Source organism: Ursus americanus, chromosome 12 (assembly GCF_024610735.1).
Source record: "Ursus americanus isolate L20-20 chromosome 12, mUrsAme1.1.p, whole genome shotgun sequence".
Lineage (NCBI taxonomy): Eukaryota > Metazoa > Chordata > Mammalia > Carnivora > Ursidae > Ursus > Ursus americanus.
Genome location: NC_142138.1, coordinates 4,702,042 through 4,720,684, shown reverse-complemented (window position 1 = coordinate 4,720,684; position 18,643 = coordinate 4,702,042). Strand labels below are relative to the sequence as shown.

The 18,643-nt window shown below is 38.1% G+C and overlaps 1 protein-coding gene across 3 annotated transcripts in view; it reads left to right on the top strand.

The window, feature by feature from the left end:
• Nucleotides 1-18,643, top strand: part of PIK3R3 (phosphoinositide-3-kinase regulatory subunit 3) — a 123,947-nt gene that overhangs the window by 83,857 nt on the left and 21,447 nt on the right. For all 3 annotated transcript variants that reach the window (XM_045799656.2, XM_087865857.1, XM_045799657.2), the window contains 2 exons: nt 7,399-7,579; nt 8,207-8,332. In XM_045799656.2, the coding sequence (XP_045655612.1) occupies nt 7,399-7,579; nt 8,207-8,332 (307 nt within the window). The remainder of the gene's footprint in view (nt 1-7,398; nt 7,580-8,206; nt 8,333-18,643) is intronic.

Here is an 18,643-nt window from a genome sequence, read left to right as displayed (position 1 = left end):
TGTTCCAGGCTCGGAGTTGGGCCTCCTTCTCTTCTCTGTATTGGTTCTCCCAAGGTGAGCTTGTCCTGTTCCATGGCTTTAATATGCAGTTACATGGTGATGACTCATAAACCCCATCTCCAGCTCCGATCTCCAGAACTCCACATGCATCTATCCACTTGCCTACTTGACTTTGCCACTTAGGTAACTAGGGGACGTATTAATTTGAACATAGTCAAAGAAGAATTCTTGATCTCTAACCCAACTTCTCCTACCCAAACTGTTTCTCTTCTATTTACTTATTTTTTCTTCAGAAATAGAACCACCATCTCTACAGTACTCAAGTTACAGCTCTTTTTCCCCCCTCTTTTCCGTTATCCTCACATCCAAATCCATCATTAAACAAGTCCTACCAACTTTACCTCCAAATGTATATTCGTAATATCATCCTACTTCTCTACCACCCAACAGTAAGCCACCGTCATCTTGCTTGATCTTTTGCAGTCATTTCCTGAAAGGCCTCTCAGCATCTTTCAATTTCTAATCTTCCCCACCCCTGTTGACCATATTTTGTGCTCAAACTAGAGTGATCATTTTAAGGTATGAGTCTGATGACTCCTTTGCTTAAAATTCTTTTAAGAGTTTCCCTACTGCTCTTATGGTAAAGAATTTGGATTTTATTCTAACTTACAAAGCTCTATTTGACCTGGACTTGGTCTACTTCTTACACTTCATTTCTTCCCTCTTCCCTCCTGCCACTACATTCAACCTCGTTTTTTCATACCTCAGGCAAGTGAGCCTTATTCCTGCCTCAGGGCCTTTGCAATAGGCCTTTCTGATCTTTGCATCTTTGTTTCCTTTTTGTCATTCAGATCTCTGCATAATTGCCATCTCTTCAGGGCTTCCCTAACTGCTCAATCCAAAGTAGCTATTGGAGGATATATATTGCCTCAATTTAATTTTCTGTATGGGCCACTTCTCTATTTTCTTCTCCTTCCCCACCTTGTAGGTCTCACCCCACTAGAATTTAAGTTCTCTGCTATTCGGGACTTTGTTTAATCATCATTACATGTCCAGACTCCAGTGTGTGATAATGGATAGGCATTGGACTATGGATGCCTAATAAGTATTTATTAACAGAATGAATGTCCTCATTTATCTGAAAAATTGTTTTAATCCCACACTAGGGCATTATTTTATGATGGTTCGATTCCTAAATGTAGCTAACTAAAAGCAACAATTTTTGTATCTTGGGATGAGGAAAAGAGCCTGCAAAAGTTCCATTACTTACCTGAAGTTGCAGCGCTGTTCAGGAACAAAGGCTGGCAAGGGGTCCCACTCACAGCCTCCTGGTCTACAGCCACCATGAGAATTCTTATGCCAGAGGCCTACAGCTGGAAGGGATCTTTAATACTATCTCATTCAACTGGGTTTCTGCAGCTGTTGAAATTCTCTGCATAACATTTTTCAGAAAGAGTCATTGAGCTTCCATGTGATCTTTCAGTCAGAGGGAGCTAGCATCTTCTTTTCGGGCAGCCCATTTTATTGTTGGGCAGCTTTAAAGTTCAGAGGGTTATCTTTGTGCTGGATATTATGGTAGGACCAGGAATAAGGACATGAATAAGATATGGTTTTACCCTCAAGAGTTCATAATCTCAGTGTGTAATGGTGGAATAGGAGAGATACGTATTTACTATACTTTAATGCATTATAGTGTTATATTAGAGTTCTCCCCATTCACCTCTTCCCTTAACTCCTGGTAACTGTTGTTTTACTTTCTGTCTTTGTGAATTTGATTATTTTAGGTACCTCATGTAAGTAGAGTCACACAATATTTTTCTTTTTGTGTCTGGCTTATTTTATATAAAGTAATGTTTTTAAGGTTTATCGTGTTGTAGCATGTCAGACTTTTCTTCCTTTTTAAGGCTGAATAGTATTCTATTGCATGTGTATACATTTTCTTTATCCATTCGTCAATGGACATTGGCAAGAATATTTTAAAGTTTTTGTTTAGCAAAAGGTCTGACATGTAGGTACTCAGTAACTATTTGAAAGGAAAGAATAAATGAGAGAAAGACAAAGGGAAGTTTTCTCAGAGGGAATGAGAGTTTAGCTGGGCCTTGATAGATTTTGTTAGGCAGAAAATTGATGGTCTTACTGGGGTTTAGTAAATACTTATAGTTCAGTACTAGTTACTCTGCAAAGGATCTAACAAAGAGTTAACATTTTTGTCGCAAAGAAGCCATAGACTGGTGAGGGCAACAGGAATAAGAAAACTGCTTTGAATTAAACCAAAATAATAGGAGAAGTTCAAACAATGTGCTTTGGGAGCTGAAAGGAAGTAAAGAGATATCTTGTTGAGAGGATATAGAAAGCTGCTCTTCGTGGAAAAAATTGCATTGCTGTGTATCTGGACGAAGGGGATAGATATGGCCATGTAGAATGTGGGAGTGGGAGGAGAGGTTGCAGGATTAGGTAACAACAGGAACAGAGATATGGAGGTGAGAAACTATAGTGCTCTGTTCTCTGAGATGCAGTCCCATTTGGCCCACAAGAGGAACAAAGTGATAGGGGATGGAGGGTTGGAAAAGGGTCATGTTAAACGGCCTTGAATTCTAAAATGTGGAGTTTGCATTTAATATTGTAGGTAGGCAGAGGAAACAATTGCATTTTTTTCAGCAGGGAAGTATATATGATCAGACTATATTTGAATAGAAAGAATAAAAGGATAGATACCAGTAAAGAGTTAGAATATCTTGACTCATTGGGGTGCTTCGCTGGCTCAGTGGGTAGAGCATGCTACTCTTGATCTCAGGGTCATGAGTCAAGCCCCACTTTGGGCATAGAGCTTACTTAAAAAAATTAATTAAATTAAAAAACATAGAATATTGTGAATTGAGAGGTAATAGTGATCCAGAATAGAATTTATTCTTTAATCATTTAATATTTATTGAGTGCCCACAATGTTCTAGGTACTATTCTAGGAAAAGGAAATGATGAACAAGCTGGACATGGTCTCCTGTCTATGGTGTTTATATTTGGAGGTAGAGGTAGGATTAGAGGAGAGGGAGACAAAATAAACACATAAAAAATAACTTCACAGTATATGAAATGTTATATAGGAAATACACAGGGTTATGTGATAGGGATATAGGGAAAGGGAATTTAAGATGATTTTGAGAAGGAGGGCCTCTGTGAGGAAATGACCTCTGAAAACTGAAGGATATGTAAGAACCAGCCAGAACAGTGTTCCAGGAAGAGGGAATAGAAAGTGCCAAGACACTGATTTTTGGAAAGATTTGGTAGATCCAGTGAATACAAAGACAGCTGTAGCTGGCTTACAGTGTGAACCACGGAGTGTGGTAGGAGATGAACTTGAAAGTGGGAAGGAGACAGATGCACAGAGCCTAATGAGCCATGGTAGGGAATTTGAATTTTATTTCTAAGTGAAAAGTAAAGGAGAGGAGAGGAGGAGAAGAGGGGAGATGGGGAGAGGAGAGGAGAGAAGAGGAGGGGAGGGGAGGAGAGGAGAGGAAAAAGAAAGAAAGAGAAATAAACCCACAAAAAACCACCACCAAGAAAGTGTTTTACGCAGGGGAATGAAATGATGGAAAGGTGGAGTACACTATTAGCTAGGATAGCAGCTCTAGGAAAGGAGTCGAGGAGTCAAAGTAAGAGGCAATATAGAGCTCAGAGCACAAGGAATTTAATAATAGAGTAGGTATAAGGTTGGGGGGAGAGTTAAAGATGACTGGTTTGAGCCTGCTGGGCTTAGAACGAATGTGCCATTTATAGAAATAGGCAAGTCAGGAACAGTTGTTTTATAGAGAACAGGGAAAAGATGTTGGTTTTTACCTGCTCCAGAACTTCCAGGTAAAAATATATCTAGGATATAGCTAGAAATGCAGATTTAATGCTTAGAGGAGAGCATAAAACTAGAAAAAGATTCAGGTACCATCTACACAGAGTAAATGGGATTTTAAGGGAAGAGTATAAGAGGAAAGAAAAGGTAGAGGCTGAAGGCAAATATTTTTAGGGACTGTGTTTAGCAGCAGGAAGGAGCAGAGGAAGAACAGTCTAAGAGTTGGAGAGAGAAGTGTAATGTCATAGAAGTCATGGGAGGACAAAATATTAAAAACAAATGGTGGGGGAGAAGAAAGAAGGGAGAATAGAATCTGCAAAGAATCTGAGCCTGGGGTAGAGGGAGGAGGCAGGCAGAGTCTGAATTTAGTAAAAGTTGTTGGTGATTCTCAGGGTGCCTGGGTGGCTCAGTTAAGTGTCTGATTCTTGATTTCAGCTCAGGTCATGATCTCAGGGTTGTGAGGTTGGGCTCTGTGCTTGGCATGGAGCCTGCTTCAGATTCTCTCTCTCCTGGGGCACCTGGGTGGCTCAGTCAGTTAGGCGTCTGTCTTTGGTTCAGGTCATGATCCCAGGGTCCTGGGATCGAGCCCCACATTGGGCTCCCTGGTGGGGAGCCTGCTTCTCCCTCTCCTGCTGCCCCTGCTTCTGCTCTCTCTCTCTGTCAAATAAATAAATAAATAAATAAATAAATAAATAAATAAATAAATAAATAAAATCTTTTAAAAAAATAAGAAAGAAAATTCCCTTGAGCCTATGTCTATTTCCAGCTACTTCCCTATTTCTCTGCTCCCTGTTTACAGCAATACTCCTCAAGACAGTTGTTGTAGACATTTCTTTTTCATCTTCTTTCATTCTCTTCATTCCATTATAGTCCAATGAAACTTTTTTGTCAAGATTACTTAGTGATCTCTCCTTCACCAAGCCCCAAGATCTTACCTGGTTGATCATTTTCTCTTTGTTGAAATGCTTTCTTAAAAATACACCATGTTCTTAGTTCTCTTTTAACTTTATTAATTGCTCTCTCTTGGTTTCCTTTGCTGGTTCTTCCTCATCTGCCTAACTGCTACACATTGGTGAACCCCAGGACTTAGACCTTGGGCCTCTTCTTTTGTTCAGCTATGCTCCTTTCAAGTAATATCTGTAGGCTGACAGATCTTGATTTTATACCTCTAGGCCAGACCTTTCTCCTGAACTTTAGATTCTTCGAGTAGACTGCTGGATCATCTAGTAACAGATGTTCACTAGGCATCTCAAGCTTAACATGTCTAAAAACAAAATATTTTCCCCCTTTAAACATGTTCTTCTTATATAGCCTTCTTCATTTCAATAAATAACAATTCCATTCTTCTAATTGCTTAAGATAAAAAACTTGAAGTCATCATTATGTTGTCTCTTTCTCTCCTACCCATCCATGTCCATGTCATCAGCATGCCTTGTCAGCTCTCTCTTCAAAATATATTCAGAATCCCACCATTTCTCACTATCTCCTCTGCTACTATCGTTGTTCAGGATGCCATCATCTCTTGCCTAGATTATTTTAATAGTCTCCCGGCTAGTCTTTCTACTTATATCCCTGCTCACTTTGACCAGTCTCTTCTCAACCCAGCAGTTAGAGTGAGCCTTTTAAAATGCGTGATAGATGGTATCATTCTGCTCAGAACCCTCTTGTGTCTCCCCATCTTACTCAGTAAAAGCCAAAGCCCATAAATTGGCTTACAGACTGTTACATGATCTGAGCTCCTTTTACAGCTCTTATTTCTCTCCTACTAGTACTCTCCCTTTTGCTCATTCAGCCCCACCATCACTGGCCTCCTTGCTGTTCTTTGAACATGCCAAGCATGCTTCTACCTCGGGCTTTGTTCTTGTTGTTCCTTCTGCCTGAGAAACTTTCCCCCCAGATATCTGCTGAGCTAGTTCCTTCACTTCATTTAGGACTGTGCTTAAATGTCACTTGAATAGAGTGGTTTTCCTTGTGCAACATAGAAAATAGCAAACCCTCCACCCCCAGAACTATCTCTTTCCTTTACTCTGCTTTATTTTTTCCCATAGGACCTATTACCATTTGATATATCTAGTTGTTTGTTATGTTCTTTCTTAAACTAAGTCTGTCTTGTTCATCCCTATGTGCACTGTACCTCATACAGCTGCTGGCACGGGTGGATATTCCAAATAAAGTTTTTTGGGTTTTGTTTTGTTTAGAGTGGGGAGGGGCAGAGGGAGAGAGAATCTCAGCCAGGCTCCATGCCTTGCATGGAGCTGGATGCGGGGCTCAATCTCACCACTCTGAGATCATGACCTGAGCCAAAATCAAGTCAGATGCTTTACCAATTGAGCTGTCCAGGCACCCCAAATAAAGTTGTTTTGAATGAATGAGTGCCTTTTAACTTTTCTCTAGCAGAGAGACCAGCTTGCATTTATGTGTGTATATGTGTGGGTGTATATACCTGTAGTGACAACATATGATGAGGTGGTCCTTCTAATGTACATTTTATAGGAATAGTTCTTCATCCATCTAAATACTCACTTTCTGTAAGCATTATTAAATCAGTCCGTAGAGTCAAACCTATTGTGCTTGACCTTTCACGGATCCTGATGCCTCATTTATCACGTGTAATAGCATGGCATAAAGAGATGTGGAGACGTATGTCCCCCCATTAAGTCTGCATGCTGTTTATAAGAAGAGTTGAGTGGGAATGGTGCAGTGTTTTGCTATGATATAATGAATCAGCCTGCTGTGGTTTGATTATACTGTGTGGGACTTGGAAAACACTGCCATTTTAAGCTTTGGTTATAAATTATCTTTAAGGGACCATTGGATATGACTCAACAAACAAAAGTGGTCTAAACTATTTAAGCATCAAATTACCTCATTCTAATATAAATGACTCTTCAAAAGCTAGACTTTATAAAACAGTTGAATGACAGTTGAATCATTTACTTATTGTGACGGTCTAAATAAGTAGTCATTTCCAAGAATTATAAGTGAATATAAAAGACAAAATAATGTAAGATGCAAATTAATTAGTTATAAATCATTCATGTTTGTGCATTCACAACAAAACCTTGAGGGTATTGGTGATTATGTTGCCACATATTTATCATCCCCTTCACACAGAGATGTCTTCTGCTTCCCCCCACAGACACACAACCTCGTATCTTTAGGTCCCAAAGAGATTGTCTCTGTTCTTCCTGAAAAAATATCAATAGAATTTAAATTAGAAAATTCATTCAGAAAATAAAAGATATAATTTACTTCTATTTTAGTTATTTTTCTCAAGTGACTATTTTTGTTAAATCTGTTGCTACTGACTGCTGGTTAGGTAGATTGGCCTTTAGTAACCAAGGTATTTTATAGACAAATGAAATAGTTGTAAAAATAGTAAGATATTGTATATACTTTTACACACATAATTATATATGCCTTTTCACCTGTTCCAGTCTCATTAACTTAGTAAAACTTGTTTATTATGTGACACTGTACTTTTATATCTCCATATGAAAGTAGTACTTTGATAGGATTTTTTGGAAAAAAATCAACAGTTGCTGTCTTGTTCACAGGAAGGGAGGCAATAATAAGTTAATAAAGATCTATCATCGAGATGGTAAATACGGCTTTTCTGATCCTCTGACATTTAATTCTGTGGTGGAGCTCATTAACCACTATCATCATGAGTCTCTTGCTCAGTACAATCCCAAACTTGATGTGAAGCTAATGTACCCAGTGTCCAGATACCAACAGGTATGATTATAGAAGTTCTTTTTTTTTTTTTTTTAAGATTATTTATTTATTTATTTGAGAGAAAAAGAGAGAGAATGAGCAGGGGGGAGGAGCAGAGGGAGAAGCAGACTCTCCACTGAGCAGGGAGCCCAATGAGGGGCTCGATCCCAGGACCCTGGGATCATGACCTGAGCTGGAGGCAGACGCTTAATGACTGAGCCACCCAGGCACCCCTCAACAAGTCATTTTTAACATAATTTCATTTTAATTTACCAGGTTTATCAGTTAAAAAAAAAAAAGAAATCTAGTTATTTTAAATTTCCTACTTAAGATTTAAGATATTTTTGGAACTTATTTTGTGGCTACTAGTCCTTAATATAGCTTGTTGCATGTATTTATTAATTTTATGTAAAAATACTTCTGTTTCTGTTTCCTATTTATACTTATTTCTTAATTTTTCAAGTATTAACCATTTTGATGTGATCGAAAGGCTGAGTGTTAACAAAAGGATTTAGTGCTTTTGCATGATTAATATTAATACAGTGGCTTAAACTTACAGTAGAAATGCAATTTAAAAATAAATAGATGTGGAAAAATTCATGTGTCAGAATCGTTAACATTCTTTATATCTTTTGTTTAACTGTACAGGATCAGTTGGTAAAAGAAGACAACATTGACGCAGTTGGTAAAAAACTGCAAGAGTACCACTCTCAGTATCAGGAAAAGAGTAAAGAGTATGACAGGCTATATGAGGAATATACCAGAACATCCCAGGTTAGTAAATTTTTGTGTTTAGGCCAGTAAGTATACAATGCTATGGTTACATCAGATTTTCTATAATTCACCTGGCAGTCCTTAGCTGTCTTAATATCTTGAATAGCCTTTTTGAGACTGTGATGATACAAATTCTTCTCCCATTCATAAATCACTTTTTTATTGGTTAAAGGTATAATTTTTTTTCACTTAGTATTAACTAGGATAAGGCTTGACTGCAAATGACAAAAAATAACAAGAGCAAAGCCTTCAGATAGAAACTTATTTTTCTTTCATGTATAGGCGCAGTGCCAGGGATATTATGTCAGCTACACAGTCATCAGGGCTTAGGGTTCTTCTGTTTTGATGCTTTGCTATCTGTAGAAGTTGGCTTACTCCAATATTAGCCATCACAACAATATTCTAGCAAACAAGATAGAAGAATAAGAAGGAGAAAGAAAAGTGTCCTGTGTTTAAGGCTGTTTCCTAGAAGTACACATTGCTTCTACTTTCATTCCACTGGTAAGACATAGCTGCACATTACAACTAGCTGCAGGGAGGCTAAGAAAGCTAATTTTTATTTCGTCAGGTATACCCAAATAACATTTGAGAATTTACTGAGGAAGAAGAAATTAATGGGAATTATGAAACCACTAGTAGTGTTTTTTTTTTTTTTTTAAGATTTTATTTATTTATTTGGCAAAGAGAGAGACAGCCAGCAAGAGAGGGAACACAAGCATGGGGAGTGGGAGAGGAAGAAGCAGGCTCCCAGCGGAGGAGCCCAACATGGGGCTCGATCCCAGGACTCCGGGATCACGCCCTGAGCTGAAGGCAGATGCTTAATGACTGAGCCACCCAGGCGCCCCAGAGACCACTAGTATTCTTAACCACAGTTTTTAGATCATAAATCTTTTAAAAAATTTTTATTTATTTGAGAGAGAGAGAGAGCGTGAGCATGAGCAGGGGGAGGGGCAGAGAAAGAGGGAGAAGCAGACTCCCTTGCTGAGCAGGGAGCCCAATGTAGGGCTCAATCCAAGGACCCTGGGATTATGATCTGAGCTGAAGGCAGACGCTTAACCAACTGAGCCACCCAGGTGCCCCTCCTAGAACTACTTTGATTCTTTTTTAGTTACACTTGAATTGATTTAATTTGCCCTGAGTCATTACATAATATATAAAAGGTACTGGGAATTTTTATGAAGGTACAGGTCTTCAGGGAAGTGTATCCATTGCAATATTTGGGTCAATAGTGGCCTAAGAAAACATGTCTAACTGGGTTTCTTATCCACATTCTTTTGATTATTTATTTATTTTAGAGAGAGAGAAAGTGAACAAGGGTGCGCACACTTAGGGCGAGCGGTGGGGGGAGGGGCAGAAGGAGAGGGAGAGGGACAAGCAGACTCTGTGCTCAGCCATTGCAGGGCTCAGTCTCACCACCCTGAGATCATAACCTGCGCTGAAATCAAGAGTCAGATGCTTAACCTACTGAGTCACCCGGGCTCCCCTTTTTTGCACATTCTTTTGAAACACAGGTTATTACTTTGAACGTATAGAAGCATTAGTCTATGGTGATTAGTCCATGTTATGGTAGCATTAGTCCATTCTACTAAATTCATAGTGAATTCTTAGTGGCATAATAACTTGGCTGAATCCTTTATTGAGCATAAGAGTAATGGATTTTTTCTAGTGTTTGTTTTCTATTGTGTTTGTTATTATTACTGCTCTTTATTATTTCCCTTTTTTTGCTTTCAATTTAATTTGCTCTTCTTTTACCATCTTAAGGTGAAAATTTTGTTCATTGGCTTTAAAACTTTATTTTCTGAAATAAGCATTTAAAGCTATAAATTTCCTTCTAAGCACTGTTATAGGTACACCCTGCAAATTTTGTTATACTATTATTTTCCTAAATGAGTTTTAAATATTTTCTTATTTCCCTTGTGATTTCTTCTTTGGCTATATGTTCTTTAATTTCTAAATATTTGGAGCTTCTCTAGATACTATATTATTTCTAGTTTAATTTTTTTGTAGTCAGTGAACATATTCATTAAGGTTGCAGTCTTTTGAAATTTATTGACTTACAACCTAGTATATGCCTTATCTTAGTTAACTTGCACACTGACAAAGACTAGTAAAGTTGTTGGTTTAGTGCCCTTTCAGTTTTTGGTATAGTCCTTTATAAATATCAGTTAGGTCAAAGTGATCTATGGTGTCGTTCAGATATTCTGTATCTTTACTGACCTTTTTTTTTTCTAATACTGTCAGTTAATTAGTCTTAAATTCTCTAGTTACAATTGTAGATTTGTCTATTTCTCTCTTTAGTTCTGTTAGCTTTTGCTTTATGTGTACTGAAATTCTATTAAGTGCTGACACATTTATAGTAAATTTATTCCTTTATAATATGAAATATTCCTTGGGGCGCCTGGGTGGCTCAGTTGGTTGAGCGCTGGACTCTTGGTTTCAGCTGAGGTCATGATCTCAGGGTTGTGGGATCGAGCCCCTCATCCTCCACCCTGAGTCTGCTTGAGATTCTGTCTCTCCCTCTCACTCTGCCCCTCACCCCTCTCACACACAGGCTCTCTCTCTCTCTCAAATAAGCAAATAAATTTTAAAAAAAAAATGAAGAAGCAGGCTTCCAGCAGAAGAGCCTGATGTGGGGCTCGATCCCATAATGCCAGGATCACGCCCTGAGCCAAAGGCAGACGCTTAACCGCTGTGCCACCCAGGCGCCCCTCTAGATATTTTATTCTTTTTGACACTGTTGTAAATGGAATTATTTCCTTAGTTTCTCTTTTGGATTATTCATTGCTAGTGTATAGAATACAGTTGATTTTGTGTATTGATTTTGTATTCTGCAACTTTGCTGAATTTATTAGCTCTAACAGTTTTTGGTGGATTCTTCAGGGTTTTGTACCTATAAGATCATGTCATTTGAGATAGTTTTACTTCTTCCTCTCCAATTTGGATGTCTTGTAATTGCTTTTCATTGCCTAACTGCTCTGGCTAGAACTTCAAGTACTTTGTTGAATAAAAATGGTGAAAGTGGATATCATTGTGTTGTTCATGATCTTAGGTAGAAAGCTCTCCCATTTCACCACTGAGTATGATGTTAACCTTGTGTTTTTCATATATGGCTGTATTAGTTTTCTATGTTTGCTGTAACAAAGAATGACAAACTGGATGGCCTAAGACAACAGAAATTTATCATCTCACTGTTCTGGGGGCTCTAAGTCCAAAATCAAGTTGTTGGTAGGGCCCTTCTCTCTCTGGAGGCTCTGGAGAAGAACTTGTTCATTGTTTTTCTGAGCTTCTGGTGGTTGCTGGTAGTCCTCGGCATTCTTTGGGGTAGACATATCACTCCACTGTTGCTTTCATTATCAATGATATTCTCCCTCTGTGTTTCTGTTTTCTCTTTTTATAAGGACGCTAACTAATCATTGGATTAGGACCCATCCTAATCCAATATGATCTCATCTTAATTCACAGAAGACCCTATTTCTTGGGGCACCTGGGTGGCTCAGTCGTAAAGCGTCTGCCTTAGGCTCAGGGCGTGATCTTGGTGTTATGGGATCGAGCCCCACATCAGGCTCCTCTGCTGGAAGCCTGCTTCTTCCTCTCCCACTCCCGCTGCTTGTGTTCCCTCTCTCTCTGGCTGTCTCTCTCTCTGTCAAATAAATAAATAAAATCTTTAAAAAAAAAAAAAAAAGACCGTATTTCCTAATAAGGTCATATTCTAAGGTCCTGAGGATTAGGACTGATCATATCTTATGCAGGAACACAGTTCAATCTATAACAATGGCCTTTATCACATTGAAGTTTCCTTTCATTTCTAGTTTATTGTTTTTATCATGCAAAGGTATTAGATTTTGTCAAATACTTGGTCTGCATCAATTAAGATGATCTGATCATGTAGGTTTTTTTCCTTCAGTATATTAATGTTGTGTATAGACTGATTTTTGTATGTTGAACCACCCTTGCATTCCTGGGATATTCCGTGGGGTAATGGTGTATAGTTACAGTCCTTTTAATATGCTGTTGAATTTAGTTTGCTAGTATTTTGTTGAGAATTTTTGCATCTATATTCAAAAGGGATGTTGTTCTATAGTTTTCTTTTCTTGTAGTCTCTTCACCCAGTGTCAGTATCAGAGTAACAATGGCCTTATAGAATGAGTTAGAAAGTGTTCCCTCTTACCTCTTCTAGTTTTTGGAAGAGTGAGAAGGATTGATGTTAATTCTTCTTTCTTAATTTTTTTTTAAGATTTTACTTATTTATTTGAGAGAGAGAGAGTGTGCATGAGACGGGGTAGGGTCAGAAGGAGAAGCAGACTCCCCACTGAGCAGGGAGCTCGATCCTCGGACTCCAGGATCATGACCTGAGCCAAAGGCAGTCACTCAACAAACTGAGCCACCCAGGCGCCCATTAATTCTTGTTTAAATGTTTGGTAACTTCACTAGTGAATCTGTCTGGTCCTGGGCTTTTCTTTGTTGGGAAGTTTTTGATTACTGTTTCAATCTCCTTATGGGATTATAGGTCTGTCTATCTGTCTGTCTGGGCATGGAGCCCAATGTGGGGCTTGAACTCATGACCCGGATATCAAGACCTGAGCTGAAATCAAAAGTCAGACGCTTAGGGGCGCCTGGGTGGCTCAGTCAGTTAAGCGCCTGACTCTTGATTTTGGCTCAGGTTGTGATCTCTGGGTCATGAGATTGAGCCCTGTGTTAGGCTCCACACTGGATGTGGAGCCTGCTTAAGATTCTTTCTGTCTCTCTCCCTCTGCCCCAACCTCACCTCCCCAGCTCTCTCTCTCTCTCTCAAAAAAAAAAAAAAAAAAAAAAAAAAAAAAATCAGACACTTAACCAACTGAGCCACCCAGGCACCCTAGTGTAGGTCTATTTAGATTTTCTGTTTCTTTTTGAGTCACTTTTGGTAATAATGTGCTTCTAGGAATTTGTCCATTTCATTTAGGTTATCCAATGTACTGGCATACAGTTTTTTGTAGTATTCTCTTACAATATTTATTTCTGAAAAGTGGGTAGTATTCCCTTTTTTTTTTTTTTTTTAAAGATTTTATTTATTTATGTGACAGAGAGACAGCCAGCGAGGGAGGGAACAGAGCAGGCGAGTGAGAGAGGAAGAAGCAGGCTCCCAGCAGAGGAGCCCGATGTGGGACTCGATCCCGGTACGCTGGGATCACGCCCTGAGCCAAAGGCAGACGCTTTAACGACTGCGCTACCCAGGCGCCCCTAGTATTCCCTTTTTAAACTTAGAATTTAGTAATTTGAGTCTTTTTTTTTCCTTAGTCTAACTAAAGGTTTTTCAATGTTGTTGATCTTGTTAACTAATTTTTAGTGGTGCCTGGGTGGCTCAGTCAGTTAGGTGTCTGCCTTTGGCTCAGGTTGTGATCCCAGGGTCCTGGGATTGAGCCCCACATCTGGTTCCCTGCTTAGTGGGGAGCCTGCTTCTCCCTCTCCCACTCCCCCTGCTTGTGCTCTCGCTCTCTCTTTCTCTGTCAAATAAATAAATAAGACTTTGTCTATAAAAAATAATTTTTAAAAATAAAAATTTTTTAAAAAACTAATTTTTAGTTTTGTTGATATTTCTCTATTTTTCTGTTTTCTATTTCATTTATCTCTAATCTTTATTATTTCCTCCTGCTAGCTTTGGGTTTAGTTTGCTCTTCTTTTTCTAGTTTCTTAAAGTATATAATTAGATTAATGATGTGAGATTTTTCTTATTTTAAAATGTAGGTATTGACAAGGGTGCCTGGATGGCTCAGTCAGTTAAGCACCCTGAATCTTGGTTTTGGCTCAGGTCATAATCTCTGGGTCATGGGATCGAGCCCCACATCAGGCTCCATGCTCAGCAGAGAGTTTATTTGGGATTCTCCTCCTCTCCCATTGCCTCTCCCTCCATTTGTGTGTGTGCCCTCTCTCTCTCCCTCTGTCTCTCTCTGAAATAAATAAAATCTTAAAAAAAAAAAGCAGGTATTAACAGCTATAAATTTCCCTTGAGTACTGCTTTTGCTGCATCCCATAAGTACAGTGTACTGTGTTTTAGTTCTTAATTATCTCAAGGTATTTTCTAATTTCTCTTCTCATTTCTTCTTTGATCCATTGATTATTTAAGAATGTGTTGATTTCCACATATTTGTGGGTTTCCCAGTATACCTGAGAAGAATGAATATTCTTTGCATCTGAAGCAAGTCTCTTATAGACAGCATATGGGTGGATCGTGGGTTGTTTTTAATTTTTTCTTTTTTTTTTTAAGTAGGCTCCACGCCCAGCGTGGAGCCCAACGTGGGGCTTGAACTCATGTTCGAGACCTGAGCCGAGATCAAGAGTCGGACGCTTAACCGACTGAGCCACCCAGGCACCCCGGGTTGTTTTTAATTTTTAATCCATCTGCAGTCTCTGCCTTTTAGTTGGAGCGTTTACTCCATTTACATTTAAAATAATTACTGATTACTGGTAAGGAAGGACTGACTTCTGGCATTTAGTTATTAGTTTTCTATGTGTCTGTGTGTCTTTTGCACTTCAGTTCTGCCATTACTTGATGTTTTTTTTTTTTAGTATTTAATTGTTTTTTTGTAGTGTACCTTTTTTTCGATGCCCACTTCTTTCCTTTTCTGTATTTTTTAAAGTTTTTCTTAGGAGATACCTTTGAGATTATAATTAACATCTTAACTGCACAACAGTCTAGTTTCAATTGTAACTCATTATTCGGGTTTGCAGTGCTATACAAATACTTTGCTGCTATACATCATTGTTCCTTCCTCTTTATATTATTGTCACTGATTACATTTTCATACATTGTGTGCCCATTAACATAGATTAATAATTATTGTTTTTTATGCATTTGTCTTTTAAATCATATAGAAAAAAGAGTTACCGAAAGTACACGACTACTTGGCTTTTTATTTATCTATGCAGTTAGGTTTACCAGTATTCTTTATTTCTTCATGTGGCTTTGAGTAACTGTCTAGTATCCTTTAATTTGAGCCTGAAAGTCTTTAGCATTTCTTGTAGAGCAGATCTAGTGGTAACAAACTCCCTCAACTTTTGTTTATCTGGGAATATCTTAATTTCTTCCTCATTTTTGAAGGATGGTACTACTTGGATATAGAATTCTTGGTTGTCAGTCTTTTTCTTTTAGGATTTTAAATATGCCATTCCACTGCCTTCTGGCCTCCATTGTTTCTGATGGGAAACCAGCTATTAACTTTATTGAGGATCTTTGTACATGACAAATTTCTTCTCTCTTATTTCTTTCAAGATTCTCTTTGTCTTTTGACAATTTGACCATAATGTAAAATACATGTTTCTTATATCTTTGTCTATAGGTTATATTGTTACCTGTGGAAGGGTTAGTCAGCTATGAGCTATTCTAGTATTATTGTAACTCATGGTTTCTTGTTTTGACCCTAGTATTTATACTACTGATTTTTCCAGCCCAAAGCCACTGATTTCGCTTCCAAGCTAGTGTCTTTGGTGGGCAGTGTTAAGATAGAGACTACACCTGGATCTTCAGGGCTGTGGGGCTTACTAGGGGTTACTACTCTATGAGGATTATCGATTAGGAATGAAATATAGTACTGACTGGGAAAAGATGTGGGATTCCAGTGGCCAGAAATGCGATAATGGTCTATTTTCCTATGTGAAATGTTTAATTCCATTTTATTTTCAGGTTTTATTTTATTAGTTAATTACTCAAAATGATCTTAATAACTTTTTCTTTCTACCGGATACTTGAGCTGTATCTCTGGTATGCCTGTATGCATTTTTTTACACTGCAAATTTCAGCTTCTCTGTATTCCTTTAGCTCTTCCAGATGAATTATCTGTGATGAGGACAGTGTTTGGGGTAGAATGGGGGAAAAGTTACTGATGCTTCTTCAGATTGAATCAACATAAATGATCAACATCGGGGTGGTGAAGTGATCATACATATAGTAGAATGTTATACAGCTATTAAAATAGGTTTTCAGGAATTATTTTAAAACTTTAATTTTTAAGAAGTATAAAAGTTATATAAATATTTATGTTAAATTCAGTATAAATTATTGCTGAATTCTATATGAATTATTCCATACAAAGTAAAAGTCCCCATTCCTTGGAGGCAACTGCTGTTACTAAGTGCTTTTTAGGAATTCCTGATGACCTGAGGAACACTTATGATGTAGTTTCAGGCACAGGAGGCGGCATGTAGAAGTTTGTGAACAGTGTGATTTCCTCTGGGTATACCCACTAACCTAAAGGCAACACTTTATGAAAATATGCTGAGATGTTTGAGGTGATAGAATTAAGGGGATTTGGGAAAAATACAGTTACAAATAGAAAGGAGGAAATAATAGAAATAATAGTATGCACATTAATAACAATAATATATATAACAAAAATGAGCTTTTCTTTTTTTTAAACAAAATGATGAAATTATTTTATAACCATCAAAAAATGATGGCCTATATTTACTGATTTTGAGTAATTTCTTTTTTTTTTTAAAGATTTATTAATTTTTTTTTTTGAGAGAGAGAGAGCACTCATGAGCATGAGTGGCAGGGAGGGGCAGAAGGAGAGGGAGAATCCCAAGCAGACCCCACACTGAGCAAAGCCAGACATGGGGCTTGATCTCAGAACCCTGAGATCATGACCTGCGCTGAAACCAAGAGCTGGACGCTCAACGAACTGCGCCACCCAAGTGCCCCCTGATTTTGAGTAATTTCTAAGATACATTACGCAAAAAAAAACCCAAGGTAGGGAAATTTTGTATGTGGTATACTGTCATCTATGGCTAAAATATATCAGGACTAGACTAAGGTAGTTAATAAATGTTTTTGGATGTATAATCCTCCCCCCCTTTTTTTTTTTACCTGATCCCCTCTCTCTCTTCTGTCACACACACACACTCTCTCTCTCTCTCTTTCTCTCTCAAATATAGCTGGGGTTGCCATTATCTCCATCTTATAGATACGAACTTGAAGCATAGAAAGACTCTCTTAAGGGACATAACCAATTTTTAGCAAATCAGGATTTAGAATATAAATCTCCTAAATTCCAATTTAGTCGTTTGTAGCATCTAGGCATGATACTGTGCTTGATTTTAGAAACACAGAGGGAGAGATGAGACTCTATTCCACAAAAGGTTGAATTACTCTGACAACCTTTGTCAAACACAATGTGCATTTGCCAAAATGGCATACTTTAATCCCTTTTCTCTGCATCAAACGAAGCAGTGATGGATTACTGTATTCCAGTGTGCGTATTTGTTTAAAGGGCAACATACAACACTGTTTAATCTTACAAAGACTATTGAATAAAAGAGGCAAAAGAATACATATACTATGAGTCTATTCTTAGAAGGTACAAAACCAGGCAAATGTTAATTTTTAAATTTTGGCTGGGGATATAAAGTGGTAAAATCATGAAGAATAACAAGGAAATCATCATAAAGGGCAGGGTAGTGTTATCACTAAGCTGGGGGAGGTGGAGTGGGAAAAGGCAGGAAGTTACGATGCAGAAAGGACACACAAGGAATTTCTGGGGTTGCTGGTAGTGGAAGTTCATTTTATAACAATTTGTTCAACTGTGCATTTGTTTTATGCGCTTATTATATCTCACACTAAAAAAATGGTAAACATTAAAAACATGACTGTATGCAGAAACAATATGATTATTTCTATAGATTGGAAGTAGAACAAAAAACCATAACTAATTATAAATAGAACTTCCAGATCTAGAAATAAGTCGAGACAGCTGAGAATTTAACCTCCCTGGTAGTTCTTTCTTGGACTTCGTTGCTGATTTCTCCGCTTTGACATTGGTCCTCTTCTTTTGTCTGATTACTTATTCACTCTCTGGTGATCTCAAACAGTCTCATGGCTTTACATACCATCTATATGCCAGTAACTCCCAAACTAACATCTCTGCTTCTTCTAAGTTAATTCTAGACTTATATATACCCAACTACCTTTTCAACAGCTCCACTTGGATATTAAATAGGTATCTCAAATTTAACTTGTCAAAACTGAATTCATGAACAAAATTGAACTCAAGGCTGTTCTACCCTTTGCCTTCCCCATCTCAGTTGAGAGTGATCATATCTGTCTTGCTCAGGTCGAAAGCCTTGAAGCCACCTGAGACTCTTTCTTTTACATCTTCCATCTAATCATCAGGAATTCCTGTTTACTTTACCTTTAGAACATAGCCAGAATGCGACCCCTTCTCGCCACATCCACTGCTACTACCTTGATCGAAGCCCACTATCATGTCTTGCTTTGATTTACCACAGAAATCTCCTAACAGATCTTGCCCTTATCCCTGCTCCCCTACCCCCCCCCCC